The sequence below is a fragment of the Notolepis coatsorum genome, assembly GCF_963971535.1.
Source record: "Notolepis coatsorum genome assembly, chromosome: 17".
NCBI lineage: Eukaryota > Metazoa > Chordata > Actinopteri > Aulopiformes > Paralepididae > Notolepis > Notolepis coatsorum.
Window position 1 is genome coordinate 104465840 of NC_140181.1, and position 22280 is coordinate 104488119.

The following is a 22280-nucleotide window of genomic DNA, read 5'->3' on the forward strand; positions in this document are numbered from 1 at the left end:
TGTCCTGTCTGTGTGATTTACTGTCCTGTCTGTGATTACTGTCCTGTCTGTGATTACTGTCCTGTCTGTGTGATTTACTGTCCTGTCTGTGATTACTGTCCTGTCTGTGATTACTGTCCTGTCTGTGTGTTTACTGTCCTGTCTGTGTGATTTACTGTCCTGTCTATGTGATTACTGTCCTGTCTGTGTGATTTACTGTCCTGTCTGTGATTACTGTCCTGTCTGTGTGTTTACTGTCCTGTCTGTGATTACTGTCCTGTCTGTGTGATTTACTGTCCTGTCTGTGTGATTACTGTCCTGTCTGTGTGATTTACTGTCCTGTCTGTGATTACTGTCCTGTCTGTGATTACTGTCCTGTCTGTGTGATTTACTGTCCTGTCTGTGATTACTGTCCTGTCTGTGTGATTTACTGTCCTGTCTGTGATTACTGTCCTGTCTGTGTGATTTACTGTCCTGTCTGTGATTACTGTCCTGTCTGTGTGATTACTGTCCTGTCTGTGATTACTGTCCTGTCTGTGTGATTTACTGTCCTGTCTGTGATTACTGTCCTGTCTGTGATTACTGTCCTGTCTGTGTGATTACTGTCCTGTCTGTGATTACTGTCCTGTCTGTGTGATTTACTGTCCTGTCTGTGATTACTGTCCTGTCTGTGTGATTTACTGTCCTGTCTGTGATTACTGTCCTGTCTGTGTGATTTACTGTCCTGTCTGTGATTACTGTCCTGTCTGTGTGATTACTGTCCTGTCTGTGTGATTACTGTCCTGTCTGTGATTACTGTCCTGTCTGTGTGATTACTGTCCTGTCTGTGATTACTGTCCTGTCTGTGTGATTTACTGTCCTGTCTGTGATTACTGTCCTGTCTGTGTGATTTACTGTCCTGTCTGTGATTACTGTCCTGTCTGTGTGATTACTGTCCTGTCTGTGATTACTGTCCTGTCTGTGTGATTACTGTCCTGTCTGTGATTACTGTCCTGTCTGTATGATTACTGTCCTGTCTGTGATGACTGTCCTGTCTGTGATTACTGTCCTGTCTGTGTGTTTACTGTCCTGTCCTGTCCTCGCGAGCGCCGTATATATAACGTGCATTATTTAGGACAAAGTAAATTTAGTATCAGCATTTTAGGTCTATTATTTTACATTTCAAAAGCCCCCTCTAGAAAAACGAAGCACAAAAACATAATTCAGAATGGTATAATGGGATCTAGACTGAGAATTATTTCAGGAAAGGGCGGCTAGGTGGTGCAGTGGGCAAGGCGCTCACCGCCAATGCAGGAGACGCTGGGTTCGAGCCCAGCTCTCCGCATTGCTATCAGCTTGACTGGTCGTTCATACTAATACAATTGGCAGTATTAGGGGGTGGGAAGCTGATGGGTGGGGATCGGACGTTGTGGACAGCGACTCCTACAGGTCGGTTGGTGCGCCTGCGCAGCAGAATCAGGAAGCGACGGGGGCGGCGTGCCCTCCAAACGCAGACCCCCGACGCTGAGAGATCGCGCTGTGCAGGTGAAAAGATGCGACTGCTGCTTCCTCAAGTACCGGAGGGGACACGTGATGTAAGGCTTAGTCCACATTGCAGCCGGCTTGTGGGAGGCATGGCCTAACAGCGTTCGAGACAGGGGAGGGGAGAATTGGACGATACGAAAATTGGGATGGGAGAAAAATAGAAATGGGAGAAAAGGAGATAAAAAAAAAAAAATCAGGAAGCGAGCTGGCATTTCTTTGCGAGGGCGTGGCTAGTTTATCCAGCTAACTGAACTAAACGCGTGGCCAATCAGATCGCGGAACCCGAATGCGGAAATGCAACTGTGTTATTAAAAGACTACACGCTGGGGCGCCCTCGTGGCGCATACCATAGTGCCTCGCGCACCTACGCGGCCGACCCGGTTTCGATCCCAGCTCCCGTCGTTATTTGTCGCATGTCCTCCCCACCTCTCCTCCCGTTCGCCCTCTCCTCTGTCGGTCCTGCGTGGCCAATAAAAAAAAGCTGTAAAAATGCAATTTTTTTTTTTTTTAAAGACTACACGCTGCCTGGTTACATAGGACTGCCCTCATATTGAACCTTTGGAGGAGGAAGGTCCCACTGACCACTATATGGATCAGGATAACTTAGGGCCCTCATTTATCAATTTTCCTCAGAAAATGTTCTATTTCCACACGTAAGCACAGATTTTAGAATGTGTGCATGCACAAAAAAATACGGGATTTATCACACGTGCGTACACAGGTCCTACGCACACCTGTCATGATAACTATCACCTTGGTCCTACGCCGAGGCTCGTGCACACTTTCACGTATTTGCATACCAAAACCGCCCCGATTAACCATATACGGTAATGGAACACCCCCATGAAATGTGGAAAAATGGACTAAACCGAGGGAAGCGTGTTATGAGACAGGCTGACTGTTAGGGTTTGTAACCGACCTCAAACGCAACGGCACAGAGAGGAAGTTCAGAGTTAGCCAAAGCAAGGGCGTATTTATTTACAGAGTCACAAGATGGAATGAAGTACAGCAATCGAACAAACGGGGAATCTGGCATGTGAAGATTGTTGCGGCTCTGCAGATACTCCCAGTAGGTAGTGGTGAGGAATTGGCTAGTGACGTTGAAGCGGCTCTGCAGATCCTCCCAGCTTTCACTCCCGGTGGAAACGGAGAGAGAGAGAAATCAGAGTTAGCCCAGCGCACACACAGAGGCAGAGAGGTGACTGATCCAGTATAAATCCAAGTGACTTGATCTTCGGTGTACCACACACAAGTTAGCAGAGTCCAGAGAAAAAACAATACGGTATCTAACACAAAAATTGGTGAGTCCAGTACAAACAAAAACGGGATATCTTCGGTGTTCACCAAACACACAAAAAAACTGATAATCCAAAAGACAGTTTCCAAAAACTCACCAGAGCGCAACGCGAGAAGCGGGCAGATTACGAGGCGTAGCTCCGAACGGGGAACCAGGTTCTCCACAGCAGTTCTCCACAAAAGATCCTGGAGAGCAAAAAGACAGCAACAGCGACGGGGAAGGCAGGGATATGCAGGTGTAATTCAAAACGACCCAACATCGATAGTAAGGGGGTCTGAGCATATAAAGCCTTCAGGGGCGCTAATTACAAGCTGTGACAGCTGCGGGATGAGATTGATACTTGCTCCAAAAGCGTGTGGCGGGGAAAGCACCAATCAAACACGGCACCTTAAAGGAACGGAGCGCGTGGCGGGGAATGCATTAATCACATAGTACCTTAAAGGAACGGAGCGTGTGGCAGGGAGCGGACCAAAACCTCACACTGACAGACGTGTACACGTACGGTGTTGTCGGATATGATATCTATTAACCATTGCTGCCTGGGCAGCGCAAACACTAATAAAGACCGTGCTGGAATATGACTGCCTTTTTCCGTTTTGTTTGATTAATACCCAGGGATTAAAGTTCTCCTCAATTTTATTCCAAATTTTCTATTTTTCTACCTGCTGCATCTGATTTCTAGAGGCATACAATCTATTTTGATGTCAGTATTGGGTAGCCTATATAAACAATAATACGAGAGCATATACAAGAACAATGAATCTCACTGCCATGTATGATGTAGCCTGCCTATGTGATCAATACAAACTGAATTCCATCATGTTTGTGTGCGGGAGCTCACAAGGCTGTTGTCACAATGGGTGGTACAGTAATAACAGTCTACACAATATTCTCATGATGGACCATGCCATGTAGCCTATGTTCTATTATGACATGATCTGTGACGACAAATGTTCTAGAATGTTTGATTATGACAGCATGCCTATGATCAATAAAAACGCGAACTTGAATCCCATCATCATATTTACATAGTCTGTCCACTATCTTTATTACTTTGTTATTCCCCCCCCCCCCCCATCTATGTAAAGCGACCTTGCATGGGTCTCTTGAAAGGCGCTATGTAAAATGAAGCTATTATTATTGTTGTTGTTATTATTATTATCATGTCTGTGTGCTGAGCTCAGTGAAGTTTCAACGGAGCGAGGTAATCTATTCTAATCAACAAATTGAAGTAGAAAGCATTCCGTTGTGGCCAATCTTATTTGGAAACATGACACGTCGCTTTAGCCTATATTCTCAAATTGCATTTAATGGCTGAATGAATGAAAACTTTATTTAACAGATTGCAGAATGGGTACAATACAGTACGGCTCAATACACACAATTGTTAAGGGGATGCAGACCAGAGAAAGACTTTTGTCTTGTTTACATCAGGGTCCCCCAACTCGAGTCCTCGATATCCTCGTGGACGGACCAGTATACCTTTATATCATATCATATTCATATTCATATCATAGTTTACTCTATCAGCCTACCAGCATGTAATACGTTCTTTGTTAGAACTCAACTCGTTATTATTTTGCGCATAGATTGCAGAAATACGGGGACGTTTTGATTTAGGCTTTGACACAGAATACAAGTCATGATATCACCCACACGATATATGCTCTGTGTCCAGAGCATGTATGCTTTTCATTCATTTAAGACACATTTATTGCAAGGGTTTTGTATACACATACACTCAACAAATAACCTCTGTCTGTTCTCGTTGCAATGCGTTTATATCGTGGGTGTTCATATGACTTGTATTCTGCTTACAGCTTCGGGGTTCCACTCATTACGTTTAACAATGGCAAAGCCTTTTAAATATAATCCAAACGTTCCCGTATTTCTGCAATATATGCGCAAAATAATAACGGGTTGAGTTACGCGGAGCGCAGTCAGTAAAAATATTCTACCACCGGGCGCCAACTACGCATGGTCAGACCTGTGCTTAAATATACACCAGGGTTTCCGTTAGAAAAAATTGTTGCCGGCCTCAGTGTCCGGTAGATTTCAATCTACCGGTCAAATGAGAGAAATTCCGGTCAGAGTTTATTGAGCTTAAAAACAATTGATAGGCAAAAGAATGACAACAAAACAAAAGAATGACATCATCAAGGCATGTAGATTTATAATATTTTGACTTAAAACTAGGCTACTTTTGCGTATAAAGCCATTATATTCCAAATAAAATAAGTCCCGAGACTCCATGCTGCTGCCGACTTTAAATCAAATAGGTGTCTGTGGGCAGTCGCCCGACAATAATAAACAGCAGTCTGTTATAATCACATTTTTATGAGCTAACGAATTCCGTTATATTGGACATTTGTATTAATTATATCAAGCGAAGAACTGAGAAATTTGGCAGAGAGAGACGGCAACATTATCGTGGGTTTGCGTGGCGACTCTCTCTCTCTCCACCTCCCAACGACTTATTTGCGAGAGTATGTCGATGCAGAGCAGCAGATTCAGCTGTTATTGGCTCTTTTCTGGCTCTATCTGGGGACCGCACAGCAGCGCCCCCCACCCAACATTGAATTGCCAATGGCTGAATTGGAGTACTGCAATGGCCGCTGTAATGGCCGCTGCTGCTCCGGCTCTGCAGCTACACATGCACTCGCAAAACCCAGCACTAAGCTCTCGCTGACGACATTATTATACCTGCTTGGTGAAGCAACGATGAAACAAATGTAATGATTGTTTCGTTCATCGCATAGGCTATTTAATTTTAGCCTATTTTAATACAATTCAAATAATCAAATTGTGCTTCGACTCAGGGAATTATTTTCACCGGACATTAAGACCGGAGAGATTAAATATGTCGGACTTCAACAGATTTTGCCGGTCAAATACCGGTAATTACCGGCTAACGGAAACGCTGATATACGCACAAAGTCAAGCACAAGTTCAAATAGATAAATCCCACACTTTGCTTAGGAATGGTCGTACTCACGGCTTAAGCACATATCTGTGCGTACGTCAGGTTGATACATGAGGGCCCTGGGCTTTAGGAGGGAAGCCACTAGAAGGCTCTGGGTGCTGGTCAGCCCGGCCGGGACCTTAACCCTTTCACTACCACACTGCAGAATGTGAACCCTTTCACTACCACACTACAGACGGTTAACCCTTTCACTACCACACTGCAGAATGTGAACCCTTTCGCTACCACACTACAGACGGTTAACCCTTTCACTACCACACTGCAGAATGTGAACCCTTTCGCTACCACACTACAGACGGTTAACCCTTTCACTACCACACTGCAGAATGTGAACCCTTTCACTACCACACTACAGAAGGTTAACCCTTTCACTACCACACTGCAGAATGTGAACCCTTTCGCTACCACACTACAGACGGTTAACCCTTTCACTACCACACTGCAGAATGTGAACCCTTTCGCTACCACACTACAGACGGTTAACCCTCTGTAGTGTGGTAGTGAAAGGGTTAACCTTCTGTAGTGTGGTAGTGAAAGGGTTAACCTTCTGTAGTATGGAAGTGAAAGGCTTAACCTTCTGTAGTGTGGTAAAGGCTTAACCTTCTGTAGTGTGGTAGTGAAAGGGTTAACCCTCTGTAGTGTGGTAGTGAAAGGGTTAACCTTCTGTAGTGTGGTAGTGAAAGGGTTAACCTTCTGTAGTATGGAAGTGAAAGGCTTAACCTTCTGTAGTGTGGTAGTGAAAGGGTTAACCTTCTGTAGTGTGGTAGTGAAAGGGTTAACCTTCTGTAGTGTGGTAGTGAAAGGGGTTAACCCTTTGGTAGTGTGGTAGTGAAAGGGTTAATGACGGAGTGTTTCCACATCATTTGAACTAACTGTGTGTACGGGTGCTTGTGTGTGTGTGTGTGTGTGTGTGTGTGTGTGTGTGTGTGTGTGTGTGTGTGTGTGTGTGTGTGTGTGTGTGTGTGTGTGTGTGTGTGTGTGTGTGTGTGTGTGTGTGTGTGTGTGTGTGTGTGTGTGTGTGTGTGTGTGTGTGTGTGTGTGTGTGTGTGTGTGTGTGTGTGTGTGTGTGTGTGTGTGTGTGTGTGTGTGTGTGTGTGTGTGTGTGTGTGTGTGTGTGTGTGTGTGTGTGTGTGTGTGTGTGTGTGTGTGTGTGTGTGTGTGTGTGTGTGTGTGTGTGTGTGTGTGTGTGTGTGTGTGTGTGTGTGTGTGTGTGTGTGTGTGTGTGTGTGTGTGTGTGTGTGTGTGTGTGTGTGTGTGTGTGTGTGTGTGTGTGTGTGTGTGTGTGTGTGTGTGTGTGTGTGTGTGTGTGTGTGTGTGTGTGTGTGTGTGTGTGTGTGTGTGTGTGTGTGTGTGTGTGTGTGTGTGTGTGTGTGTGTGTGTGTGTGTGTGTGTGTGTGTGTGTGTGTGTGTGTGTGTGTGTGTGTGTGTGTGTGTGTGTGTGTGTGTGTGTGTGTGTGTGTGTGTGTGTGTGTGTGTGTGTGTGTGTGTGTGTGTGTGTGTGTGTGTGTGTGTGTGTGTGTGTGTGTGTGTGTGTGTGTGTGTGTGTGTGTGTGTGTGTGTGTGTGTGTGTGTGTGTGTGTGTGTGTGTGTGTGTGTGTGTGTGTGTGTGTGTGTGTGTGTGTGTGTGTGTGTGTGTGTGTGTGTGTGTGTGTGTGTGTGTGTGTGTGTGTGTGTGTGTGTGTGTGCGCGCTCAGCAAGGCCTGCGGACGCTGCAGGACTTGGCTCCGGAGATGCGCATGGCCATGGCCTGCGACGCAGAGGACGAGGAGATGACCGACGGAGAGAGGGACGAGCTCTTCGACAGCGACCCCGGAGGAACCTCCGCGAACAACACCCCTGCCGGCGGCACCCCCGTGCCCCCTGCGGACCCGCCGGAGGAGCTGGTCGACGTGTTCCTGGAGGCCGAGCCGCGGGACGGCGTGATCACGGAGCAGGTGACGGGTCTCGCCGAGCACCAGAGGCCGGACTGTGTCCTGGAGGCCGTGGTGACGGAGCAGCCGGTGACGTCTGAAGCCCCCCTCCCCCCCGCCGCCAGGTGGGTGTCTGTCTGTTGTGTCGGTTACACACATGTTAGGGCTGCAGTACCGAATAGTTCTGTCTGTTGTGTCGGTTACACACATGTTAGGGCTGCAGTACCGAATAGTTCTGTCTGTTGTGTCGGTTACACACATGTTAGGGCTGCAGTACCGAATAGTTCTGTCTGTTGTGTCGGTTACACACATGTTAGGGCTGCGGTACCGAATAGTTCTGTCTGTTGTGTCGGTTACACACATGTTAGGGCTGCAGTACCGAATAGTTCTGTCTGTTGTGTCGGTTACACACATGTTAGGGCTGCAGTACCGAATAGTTCTGTCTGTTGTGTCGGTTACACACATGTTAGGGCTGCAGTACCGAATAGTTCTGTCTGTTGTGTCGGTTACACACATGTTAGGGCTGCAGTACCGAATAGTTCTGTCTGTTGTGTCGGTTACACACATGTTAGGGCTGCAGTACCGAATAGTTCTGTCTGTTGTGTCGGTTACACACATGTTAGGGCTGCAGTACCGAATAGTTCTGTCTGTTGTGTCGGTTACACACATGTTAGGGCTGCAGACAGTACCGAATAGTTCTGTCTGTTGGGTCGGTTACACACATGTTAGGGCTGCAGTACCGAATAGTTCGAAGCTTCGAAGCTTCATTCATAGCGTTGACGTTCGAATTCTAAATCAACATTCGAATATGTTTTATTTCTTTATTTTTTTTTATTTCTTTATTTTTATGTGTCTACATTTACATTTACATTTTACATTTAGTCATTTAGCTGATGCTATTATCCAAAGCGACTTACAAGTTCTGTACGACAAGTCAGCAGGAAGGGCACAACTCTATCAGCTGAGTAACAATGTTCATCAAAGTGTTGAGTGCTACAGTGTAGGTTAGTTTATTAGTATATTATATTAGTATATAATGTCTATTCATTCTGTTTAAACCAATGGAGTTTTTCTTCACAGTTGCAGATAAAGATTAGGCTACACTAATAGTATAGTATTATACTATTATAGTATAGGACTCGTCATAAAAATTCAAATAAAACATTTATCATAAAATCTTATTAAGTAGCCTATCTGCATTCCCTTTGGCGCTCCATCAGGACGTCACCATCACTTTCGTACCAACCGTGCCCTTATTGGATTATTTATGTTGACGAACCTGACGAGTTATATTCATTAAAGAAAGTTGATTTAATAAAAAGAAGACTCATTTAATCAGATTAATCACTTTATTCAAATTATATTTTATTTTATGACTACGTCATAAAATATGACGACAGGCATTTGAAGCTTCGTTCGAAAACTTCAATAGAAGCTTCGAATGTAAATTTTTTTTTAAAAAATGACATTCGGTACAGCCCTACATATTGTACGTACGTGGGGATGTGTCTTAGGCGGTAACATTTAAAAAAAAAAAAATTATTACACTGACTGAGGCGAGTGAAGATGCGTTATTAATGTGCGGCAGCCATGGCTTACTGGAGGCATAGACTAACCTGGAACAGCCTTGTCCTCTGACGAGAGGGAGAGTGCATCTCCTGCCAGTGGTCCCCTACAGCTAGTCTCCAGGGCTCTGTCCCGACCCGTACTGGTCCCCTACAGCTAGTCTCCAGGGCTCTGTCCCGACCCGTACTGGTCCCCTACAGCTAGTCTCCAGGGCTCTGTCCCGACCCGTACTGGTCCCCTACAGCTAGTCTCCAGGGCTCTGTCCCGACCCGTACTGGTCCCCTACAGCTTTGAACGCACCTTTTATTATCATTATTTTCAAATACAATTATTTTCTTTCCAATAACAAGATTTAGTCTTATCAAAAAAAAAGTGTAATTCGTCATTGAAAAGGAGGGGTCGTCTTATAATCAGGGTCGTCTTATATTTGGACCAATATGATGCTTCCCCTAACCGCAAGTGTATCAAATGATATCCCTGTTAAATTTGACATGTGGCCAGGAAAGTCTTTATCTTATCGGCCACGTTCGCCAACCAAATTGTTAGGTATACCCTGTTCATAATTGCTCAAAACTGTTAGCTGGAGTGTTAAAAATATGTTTTGGTATGAGAGAAATAAATAAAGGCTGTTCCTATTTAACACAATTATACATGCAAATACGTCAGCCTGCAAACAAAACTAAGTGTACTGTATTAAATTCACACATAAATAATGAACATTGCTCATGCTCAATCATACGTCATAACATACTAATAAAAGTTGACAAATACGGGATAATTGAAATAATCCACCACAAGAATCTGCTGCTTTATGCACATCCTTACTCTAATCTATATGTATTACATCAGTATATGTGTTTTACATTCATATCTATCTACAGTATGAATCTATTGTTGAAATATGATACAATATGACACGTAAATTAATAGAAAAGACATTCTCCTCTCACTCCCTGACACACAAATCCCACTCCCTCCCCCGCTCCCTTGATTCTCACTCTCTCTCTCTCTCTCTCTCTCTCTCTCTCTCTCTCTCTCTCTCTCTCTCTCTCTCTCTCTCTCTCTCTTGGACATTCTAGTGCAAGCTATAGCCAGATGGCCACTCACAGATTATTATCAGTAGTGCACTTCTCCTTACTCCACAAAAACTCACACACACACACGCTGTTAAACAGCTCCGGAACACATAGCCTTATCTCAACTAATTTGACACGAAATGCCACAAGTGACTGAATAATGACTGACCAAGGATTATCCAGGGATTATAAAACGGGGCCAGATACAGGTTAAGTACCAACGATAAGACACACACACACACACATAAATCTCCCCCACTCTCCCTCCCTCTCTCTCTCTCCCTCTATCTCACCACACACACACACACACACGGGTCCCAGACCCCCCCACTTTATCTCTCTCTCACACACACACACACACACACACCAAGCCCCCACTCTCCATACACACACTCCCTCTCTTCACACACACACACACACACACACACACACACACACACACCAAGTGATGATATGCCATAAAAAGAGCATGACACGAGAGGGAGAGGAAGACACAGAAGGCGGATCTCTTCACTTTGCTTTGGACCACTTGACCGGCCGGTCAGACCAACTCTGTGATTCCAGAACTAGTACCTTGTTCATTCACTTTTTTTTTTTTTACCTTTTATCGCTTTTTCTGGTCAAGCATGACCGACAGAAACAGGTTGAAACGGGATGTAGAGCAGGGGAAGACATTCTGAGAAATGACGGCGGGTCCGGGAATCGAACTCGTGTCCCCCAGATTTTTTCCCCGCAGAAATAGCAGAAATAGCGCCGAGATATGCGGTGAGCTACTGGAGCTCCCCCTTTCATTCACTTTTTATAATAAACTACCTCAAAAGTGTTTCATTCTTTACTTCTTTTTAAAATCTTATTACCGATCGGGGGTTTCAAAGTTTACAATCTCGACACTATGTATCAATAAAGTACACATGTTGGTACTGCAGGTTAGGAGTCTTTTAAAATATTATTATCTACTCTTTTCCAACATTCTCCTCTTCCTCCCTTTCATTGACAGCGTGGTGATGTCTCCTCCTCCTACTCCTCTGTCCGAGGCTATGATCGGTGGAGGAGAGGCTGCAATCGGCGGAGGAGAGGTTGCAATCGGCGGAGGAGAGGTTGCAACTGTTGGAGCAGAGGTTGCAGTCGGTGGAGCAGAAGTTGCAACTGTTGGAGCAGAAGTTGCAACTGTTGGAGCAGAGGTTGCAGTCGGTGGAGCAGAAGTTGCAACTGTTGGAGCAGAAGTTGCAACTGTTGGAGCAGAGGTTGCAGTCGGTGCAGCAGAAGTTGCAACTGTTGGAGCAGAAGTTGCAACTGTTGGAGCAGAGGTTGCAGTCGGTGGAGCAGAAGTTGCAACTGTTGGAGCAGAAGTTGCAACTGTTTGGGCAGAAGTTGCAACTGTTGGAGCAGAAGTTGCAACTGGTGAAGCAGAAGTCTGGTCTGGTGGAGGAGAAGTTGCGACTGCTGGAGCAGAGGTTTGGTCTGCTGGAGCAGAGGTTTGGTCTGCTGGAGCAGATGTTTCGGGTGGAGCAGGGGTTTGGTCGGGTGGACCAGAGGTTTGGTCTGCTGGAGCAGATGTTTCGGGTGGAGAAGCAGAGGTCTGGTCTGGAGAAGCAGGAACGGCAGGAGGTGAAATATACCCACCAGATGAGCAGGGTTATTACAGCGAAGTGGATGCAGCGAGCACAGCACCAGCCAACGGGTAAGGGATCAGACAGGAATTGTGTGTGTGTGTGTGTGTGTGTGTGTGTGTGTGTGTGTGTGTGTGTGTGTGTGTGTGTGTGTGTGTGTGTGTGTGTGTGTGTGTGTGTGTGTGTGTGTGTGTGTGTGTGTGTGTGTGTGTGTGTGTGTGTGTGTGTGTGTGTGTGTGTGTGTGTGTGTGTGTGTGTGTGTGTGTGTGTGTGTGTGTGTGTGTGTGTGTGTGTGTGTGTGTGCATGTGCGTGTGCGTGTGCGTGGGTGTGTGTTTCAAGTTTTCAAGTTTTGCTTTTATTGGTCACATATAAAGTACATGTACATTACAGTGAAATGCTTGGTTCTGTATGAGACCCCTGAGATTGTGCTTCATACAGTAAAAAAAATGTCCAAACTCCAAACACTATACAAAATATACAATAATCCACAAACTAAAGTAATACAAAATGCTAACTTTTTCAAATGCAAAAATGAGGTATGGATGTAGTGCATCCAGTGTCTGTGTTAGGCTTGGGCATTAGAACGATATATAGGGATGCCCCCCGAAATTAGAAAAAAACTGAGTATTGATAAGCTCCGACGTTATCGGTTCTGCTAACGGTAGTCTAGGAGCGGATTAGCTACGGAGCTAACAGAGTGTACCATCCATCTGCGACGCAACGGTGGTAACAACACTGGAAACTCCATGGACTTAATTAAACACGTAATGGAAACCGGAGTGAATGAATGAATGAATGAAAACTTTATTTAACAGATTGCAGAATGGGTACAATACAGTATGGCTCAATACATACAATTGTTAAGGGGATGCAGACCTGAGAAAGACGTTTGTCTTGTTTCCATCAGGGTCCCCCATTTTCAATTCATATAGACATTTATGACATACACAACATACATGACATTTATGGCATAGGGACATATAGGTATTTAGTACTGATACATTTGTGACATAAACGGTATTCCAATATACAGTACTGTTACCCCTAGATCCTGACAGAGTATATATATATGATGGGGAGGAGACTGTACATTAGGGGGGGGTGGGTGGGTGGGAGAGAAATATACATACGGCGGGGAGGGAATATATACATGCGGTGGGGAGGAGACTGTCTATTAGGAGGTGGTGGGGGTTTTGGGCATTTACGGTGGCCAGTTTCGAATCGCAGCCTCCCGTAGGTGCTCTTTAAGAGCGGTTTTGAATGTGGGCAGGGATTCACATTCCTTTACAGCTTTGGGTAGGGCGTTCACATTTGTGTGTGTGTGTGTGTGTGTGTGTGTGTGTGTGTGTGTGTGTGTGTGTGTGTGTGTGTGTGTGTGTGTGTGTGTGTGTGTGTGTGTGTGTGTGTGTGTGTGTGTGTGTGTGTGTGTGTGTGTGTGTGTGTGTGTGAGAGAGAAAGAGTGACTATATACAGCAAATAGCAATTAATGGTTTGCTACAAAGTAGATAACAAATTGAAACAAAGCATTTTTTTTGTGATTTTCACTGAAGTATAGGTACACATGAATAACTCAACGGTTTTACAGACCATAATAATAATAATAATAATAATAATAATAATAATAATAATAATAATAATAATAATAATAATAATAATAATAATAATAATAATAATAATAATAATAATAATAATAATAATAATAATATAATAATAATAATAATAATAATAATAATAATAATAATAATAATAATAATAATAATAATAATAATAATAATAATAATAATAATAATAATAATAATAATAATAATAATAATAATAATAATAATATAATAATAATAATAATAATAATAATAATAATAATAATAATAATAATAATAATAATAATAACATTCAAGGCAAAGAAAACACACAATGTGTTTCAATGTTTAATTACCTTTTCAATCCACCAGCCTTTGTGGCTAGTGGACAAAAAAGTAACATTTCCATTCTTCTTGTCTGCTAAAAGTCTTGTCTTTTGAATCCCTAGAGCTGTGTATCCAGAGGTCCAGGGTCTCTCCTGTGCCCCCAGTGAATACAGCCTGGATGCAGACATCCCCACTGGCTACAGTGTAGCTGGGAATGGCTACAATGGAGCTGGGAATGGCTACAATGGAGCTGGGAATGGCTACAATGGAGCTGGGAATGGCTACAATGGAGCTGGGAATGGAGCTGGGAATGGCTACAATGGAGCTGGGAATGGAGCTGGGAATGGCTACAATGGCACTGACATGAACGCAGTGAGTGTCACTGGAGGTAGTGCCAACGCTGGGAATGGCTACAGTGGAGCTGGGAATGGCTACAATGGAGCTGGGAATGGCTACAATGGAGCTGGGAATAGCTACAATGGAGCTGGGAATAGCTACAATGGAGCTGGGAATGGCTACAATGGAGCTGGGAATGGCTACAATGGAGCTGGGAATGGAGCTGGGAATGGCTACAATGGAGCTGGGAATGGCTACAGTGGAGCTGACATGAACGCAGTGAGTGTCACTGGAGGTAGTGCCAACGCTTATAATGGAAACAGATACAGTGGGAACGGATACAATGGAAACGGATACAATGGGAACGGATCTAATGGAAATGGCTACGATGGAAACGGATACAATGGGAACGAATACAACGGAAACGGATACAGTGGGAACGGATCTAGCGGGAACGGATACAATGGGAACGCCAGCACCATGAGCGGTAACGGTAACGGCAGCATGGTGGACAGTGGAAACGGTTACAACGCAAGTGAAAACACAGACATGATGCAGTTCGTCAGGAGACGCGTCCTCCCGTCCCTTCCTGCAGGTGACAAACTCCTATTCATTGTTATGGTTGTTGTTGTTTTTCGGCCCCAGATATGTAGTGCTCAGTACTTTAACCCTTTCACTACCACACTACCAAATGGTTAACCCTTTCACTGTGACAATACAGAAGGTTAACCCTTTCACTGGGACAATACAGACGTTAACCCTTTCACTGCCACATGACAAAGGGTCAACCCTTTCACAACCACACTACAGAAGGTTAACCCTTTCACTACCACACTACTAAATGGTTAACTCTTTCACTGTGACAATACAGAAGGTTAACCCTTTCCCTGCCACATGACAAAGGGTCAACCCTTTCACAACCACACTACAGAAGGTTAACCCTTTCACTACCACACTACCAAATGGTTAACCCTTTCACTGTGACAATACAGAAGGTTAACCCTTTCACTGGGACAATACAGAGGGTTAACCCTTTCACTGCCACATGACAAAGGGTCAATCCTTTCACAACCACACTACAGAGGGTTAACCCTTTCACTACCACACTACCAAATGGTTAACTCTTTCACTGTGACAATACAGAAGGTTAACCCTTTCCCTGCCACACAACAAAGGGTCAACCCTTTCACAACCACACTACAGAAGGTTAACCCTTCACTACCACACTACAGAAGGTTAACCCTTTCACGGAGGGGGGACTATAAAGAAAGCCATTTGCTGTAATTTCCTGCAGCTTAGAAAGTGAATTTCTATAAAACAGCTAACAAAAGTTCCAAATAAGTTATTTATTTAAGTACAGTATATAAGAATAGAATAGAAGTACTTTATTGATCCTGGGGAAATCCAGCACCACAGATCGCTCACAATGAACATTCAGGTAGTAAAAAAATCTATAAGAATAAGAATACACAGTCAGAGATATACATTCTAAAATATGTATATACTGTACATTCTAAAAGATACAGTCTAAAATATACAGTAATATACAGTAACTGTACAGGAAGATATACAGGGATGTACACTTTACTTACTCAGTGAGGCACAGTGAGGCGTTGTACAGTCTGATGGATGTTGGTATGAAGGACTTCCTGTGACGTTCAGTGTTGCATCTTGGGAGTCTGAGTCTAACACTGAACACTAAGGTATAAGCTTGCCCCAAGCTTTGACTGTAAATAAATAAAGAAGAAAAGAAAATGTAATTATTATTATTATTTTTGTATACACATGGTGGCGCTGGCGTGTTGTCATAGTGGCGCTGCCCCCTATACCATTGTTTAGGAAAAGCGCTGTATAATGTATGTAGGATAATATTCATATTCATAACGTCTACTGTCTCTCATATGTCCCGACGCCGTACACAAGCTCCATTGTACCCTGGGTTTGTCGTATTGTTAAACACTGTGTGTAAGTTGTTGAGGAAAGAACTGTACATTAAAATCAGTGGTGGAAAGTAACTAAGTACTTTTACTCAAGTACTGTACTTAAAAGGAACACGCCAACAGTTTGGGAAATTTGCTTACCGTCTTCTCCAGAGAGAGACGAAAAGATAGATACCAGGTTCCTCTCTGTGCGTTCAGTAGAAAGCCATCTGGCTGCACGTTAGCCTAGCTTAGCACAATGAATGGAAGCGGACAGTGCCGGTTTGCCTTCGGGAGAGGTGTTATTTGGACAATGGCTAGGCTAACCGGCACTGTCCGCTTCCATTCATTGTGCTAAGCTAGGCTAACGTGCAGCCAGATGGCTTTCTACTGAACACACAGAGAGGAACCTGGTATCTACATATCTTTACATTTCTATAACCTTTATTTACCCAGGCAAGCAAGTAAGAACAAATTCTGATTTTATTTATTGCCAAAAGTATGCATAATGTTGTGTTAATTCCACAACAAGAGATATGTAATGTTAATTACCTGAAATTATTCCATTTTTGGGGGGGGGGGGGAACCCTGCATATATCGGTATCGGTTGATATCGGTATCGGAAATTAAGAGTTGGACAATATCGGTATATCAGTATCGGTAAAAAAGCCAATATCGAACATCCCTAATAATAATAATAATAATAATAAACTTTATTTGTATAGCACCTTTCATACAAGAATTGCAGCTCAAAGTGCTTCACAGCAGTAAAAAAGACAGATCAATGCATAAAGTGCAGACATAGTCAGACAGCCATCAGACTTTACAATGCATCACTGTGCACAGGGTGACAGTTACCAACACTGCAATATTACACTTGCTGTAGACTTCTGTATATTTTTTACTGTATATTTTATTCTATTCTTATTCCTAGGCTATTTGTTTTGTTATTCTTATTCATGACTTTGTTCTGTCTAAATGTTTAATGTGAGCGATTTTTGTAGTGTCAAATTTCCCTCTGGATAATTAAAGTATTTCTATCTATTCTATTCATATAAAACAAGGATAAAATAAATAAGGTAAGGCAAATCACATTAGGATCTAACGTCCCAAGTTAGACGTCTAACGTCCCACTTGGGTGGCAGCTAATGGGGATCCTTTTAAACAATAAACAATAAACAATAGGCCTCAAGACAGGTTCCTTCGTGTTTCTGGTTCATAATGTAGACGGGTTTGTTTCATCATGTGTCTTGTTTTCCCGCAGGTCGAAAGCCGACCTTTAACCTCCAGTGTCTGAGGCCAGCGAGCAGCAGCATGGATGAGCTTCCCATCCCAGGAACATACCGAGGGAATGACCCTCCCAGCAGGGCACGTCTACAAGTAAAACCACACACACAGACACACACGTGTGTGTGTGTATATATACTAGTGGTGGGACTCGATAAAAAAAAATTATCGAATTAATTCGAGACTTTATAGTTAATTAATCGAAATTAATCACATTTTAATCACATATCAATATTTGATGCGAAAAGCAAACATTTTCAATTCAAATACATTTTGGTATACGAGTGAATCAATGAATATTAGGGATGCTCGATATTGGCTTTTTTACCGATACTGATATACCGATATTGTCCAACTCTTAATTTCCGATACCGATATCAACCGATACCGATATATGCAGGATTTCCCCCCCCCCAAAAAACGGAATAATTTCAGGTAATTAACATTACATATCTCTTATTGTGGAATTAACACAACATTATGCATACTTTTGACAATAAATAAAATCTTAATTTGTTCTTACTTGCTTGCCTGGGTAAATAAAGACATGCAAAAAAAATATATAAAAAAGAAAATAAAAAAAAGAAAATATTTGAAAACCGATACCGATATTTTCCGATATCACATTTTAATGCCGATATCGGCCGATAATATCGGTAGGCCGATAATATCGGACATCCCTAATGAATATACATTATACATACGTTTAAGCAGCAAAATCCTGTATTAGCTACTACACAGACCAATGCAATTTTTAACAAAGTGCAGTAATTTTAGGAATAATATATATATATATATTATATATAGCGCAAAGGACCTTTTGTAAACTAAAGCACTTTCGAGGTAAAAGTAAAACGCAGTACTTTCAAGTACATTCCAGAACAGTTGACCATTGGAAAAAAATAACTCTTGATTGATCTCAATTTCTCTTATTTAATTTATTTTATGAACAAACCAGACTAAGAAAAAAAGTAATTTGTGATTTTTTATACTTTATACTTATAGCACATGCATGAGTCTGGTCTCATTTGAAAGGTAACATTCTTACACAATAAAGAAAAATCATCATGCGATTAAATGCATAAAACTTTTTTTTTACTTTGAATTCTTTCTGTAGTTAATTAATCGAAATTAATGCGATAAAGTCCCAGCCCTAATATATACACACACACACTAGGCTTGCCGCGGTAGTCTGTGTTAACTCATTCAGGGTTGTTGTTTACCTTCTGGGTAGAATGCCATCACTTTGTTCAATGGGGAGAAAGCCAAACGTGCGAGTGCTTAAAATATATGAAATATTATAGCTATGGATCTAATAATACCGTCGATTGTCAGTGAGTTGCTTCTGGTCAACATGCAAAAAACAGATTGTTTTTTCATCCGTACATTTCCGTTTTGAATATGAGTATAGTTTGGGTGATTCTTAGTAATCCCAGGAAAAGACGCGAAAATAGCCCTTTAGTGAAATCCAGTTATCACGTTGTAATTTTTCGCCTGATTATCGAATCTTCCTGAAATCAACGCTAGATTATCGTTATTATCCTTCCTCATGCACGCATGAAATGGGGCTTGTAAACGGTAAACCGCACACACACAGTCCACACAGACAGCTTCGATCGCGGGAGAAAAGAATATCAGATCAACGCAAGATTGGATATATAGTGTCCTTACCTTGTCTCTGATGTAATGCAAAAAAAAGAATCCAATTATCTGATCGCCATTCCAAGTACTGGTCGCGGAGGTCCGTCCCACATTGTCCGGCATTGCATATGAACGAGGGGGGGAGGGGGGGCTAGTTGATGCATCGTTGTAAGCGCTCGTCCTACCGGAGTATTTAAACCCTGCCCGCACGGCTCAGCTCGGCCCATAAAACATTCCTTTATTAATCCCCTTTGGGAAATTCAGGCATCACGAGCAAGTAGGCCGTGTAGTCAAGGTGCAGATGAGGGTCTGTATGCCCTATCAGTTATATTATGCATTACAATAAATATGTTACAATAAACACTAGAATCTAAATATATACTATGAGTAAGTAAGTGTACAGTATACACAGGTGCAGTATACAAGGTATATATATATAAGGTGTGACAGACTCTGGGGTGTACGAGCTGTCACCAGATTGGAATTAACAAAACACACAAGGTAGAAGCACGTTCAACAGCAGTTTTATTATCGTTTAGGGAAAAGGAGAGATTAGGGTAATCGTCAGCCCGTCCGTTATACAAGAGAATCGTCTTGGTCCGTTAGCAGTTAGCACACACTTAAATATGTACATAATAAGGAAGTTGTGAACTTTTAACCACAATTGTCTATCCACTATCTTGTTGTTGACCCCCCCTCCCCACCTCCTCCTCATCTTCCTCCTCCTCCATGTGTCCACCCCACATCCTCCTCCTCTACCTCCTCTTATTCTCCTCCTCCTCCTCCTCCTCTTCTTCTTTATGTCCTCCTCCATGTCCACCCCACCTCCTCCCCCTCCTCCTCTGCTCCTCCTCCACCTCCTCCTCTGCCCCTTTCTCCTCCACCAACACCTCCTCCTCCTCTGCCTCCTCCACCTCCACCTCCTCCTCCTCCTCCTCCTCCTCCTCCTCCTCCTCCTCCTCCTCCTCCTCCTCCTCCTCCTCCTCCTCCTCCTCCAGACTCAGCACAGTCTTGACTCCAGGCGCAGCAGTGTCTCCTCCTTGTCGTCCACCTCCTGGGCCAACACGTTAGCCGTGGGGGCCACCGCTACCCCGGGACCGATGGGGTCGTCCGCCGCTGGACGCAGGGGGAAGATGCTCTACACCCCCATGATCCTGGTGGATGAAGCCACGGGCACCCACCAGGCCCTGTGGGGCGACGGCTCCGCCAGCCTCCCCGCGGGGACGCGTCCCGGCTGGTACCCGGGTCAGAGCCGGAACTACTCCAGCATGAGGATGCCGGCGGTGAACCAAGGCCTCCTGGAGAAGGGCAGCGCGGACAGCCTGGTGGAGTCGGTGAGCGGGAAAACAAACTGATCTTTTAATATATATATATATATATATATATATATATATATATATATATATATATATATATATATATATATAAACAAAGATAGAGAGATTGATAGAGATGGAGAGAGAGGAGGAGGATCAAATCAGTTCCCTTAGGGCTTGTGTCCACCGCGGACGTTTTATGAGTTGTCAGCTCCTTTCTGTCATTCATTTCTATGCTACAGACGCGACAGGCGCGCTCCTTTTCCCAGCGCCGCGCCTCGCGTTTTAGAGCTCTCTGCGGCAGCGGTTTTGGGCGGAGCGCTCCCAGCGCCTAAAGTTGAAACTAATTAAACTTTTGGAGAGGAGCGCCGCTCATCAAGGTAACTTTTTTCGACTGACCAATCAACATCGAGGAAGTGGCGGAGCCGCCCGCGGCAGTCGCGAGACTCAGGAAAGCGCTCTGAGCTTTTTTTTTTTGCCTTTCAAAGCGGTCCGTCTTGAAAAAAACGTCCGCTGTGGACACAAGCCCTTGGCCGCCAGGGTGGCGCACCACGTAACGCACTGTAGTGCAACGCGGCCGTCCCGGGTTCGACTCCCGGACCCGGCGACCCTTGCCGCATGTCTTCCCCCATCTATCCTCCCATCCCTCCTCTCTGCCAGACCTGTCCAATAAACAAATACAAATCTACAAAAAACACTAGAGTTACAAAAAAAAATTATCAGTTCTCTGCTTCATTTCATTCCTTTGTTTCTTCTTCATGTCTTTCTACCTACCTCTACCTACCTATTTAGCATTTAGCATTTTTAGATTATATATTAGATTAGATTTAGACTATTGGATCATATATTTAGCATTTTAGCATTTTTATATATTTTTTTGATTATATATTAGATTAGATTATTAGATTATATATTGTAACTATATTTATTGTAGGGCAAATATAACTGAGAGGGCATACATACCCTCATCTTGCACCTTGTTGCCCATATGCGCATGTCCAGAGTAAATTATATTTGACTTTTTATTCTGTTTTTACTTCTCCACTGTACTATAATTCTGTGACCTGTACCTGTGTGTCTTCTACTACCTATACCCCCCCCCCCTCCCCCCTCCCCCATGCTGCTATGATGCCTGAATTTCCCCCAAGGGGATCAATAAAGGAACGTCTTATCTTATCTTACCTGCAGATCCTGATCTCAGAGGGCCTGGGTCTGTACGCCAGGGACCCCAAGTTTGTGAGCTTTGCCAAGAGGGAGATCGCCGAGGCCTGTCACATGACCGTGGACGAGATCGAGAGCGCCGCCTCCGACCTGATCGCGCGCGGCACCAGTCAGCCACACCTGCGGCTCGACGACGACCTGGCGGACGAGATGAACTGCGTGGTTTCATATTGAGATCTGCGGAAAAACGTTTAACCCTTTCACTACCACTCCACCAAAAGGGTTAACCGTTTCACCGCTACATTTACAGAAGGTTAACCCTTTCACTGCCACGCGACAAAGGGTTAACCCTTTCACGGCAGCACTACAGAAGGTTAACCCATTCACTACCACACTACAGACGGTGTAGTGTGCTAGTGAAAGGGTTAACCTTATGTAGTGTGGTTGTGAAAGGGTTAAAAGAACCGTGTCGGAGTCGGAGGGTCAAAGGTTTGAGAAACGTAATATTTGTTTAAGTGCTGTGTGTTTTATGAGCAGTTTGAGGAGAAGAAATGCAAAAGGTCTACCAAGCGAGCTTTGGAGAGCATACCTGTACCTCTCAGGTCAATGTGTGTTGGGTGATTTCATGTGAGTTTTAAAGGGACAATCCACCCTATAACAAACATTTATATTGTTCTATTTCAGTGGTCATGGTCAGTTAGGTCAATGTGTATATAAACATACTGTAGGAAAACTGTCTCCCTACGCTGGAAATCAGAGCATCGAGACTC

General features: G+C 43.7%; 1 protein-coding gene across 1 annotated transcript in view; it reads left to right on the forward strand.

Moving 5' to 3' along the window:
* cacna1fa (calcium channel, voltage-dependent, L type, alpha 1F subunit a) overlaps positions 1-21744 on the forward strand; it is a gene marked incomplete at its 3' end in the record, with an annotated part of 242326 nt that extends 220582 nt beyond the window's left edge. Inside the window, 6 exon segments of the mRNA XM_084333608.1 lie at positions 7478-7783; positions 11386-11936; positions 13973-14781; positions 17370-17485; positions 20032-20367; positions 21538-21744. Coding sequence (XP_084189734.1) covers positions 7478-7783; positions 11386-11936; positions 13973-14781; positions 17370-17485; positions 20032-20367; positions 21538-21744 — 2325 coding nt within the window.
* Between the last annotated feature and the right edge of the window lie 536 nt (positions 21745-22280).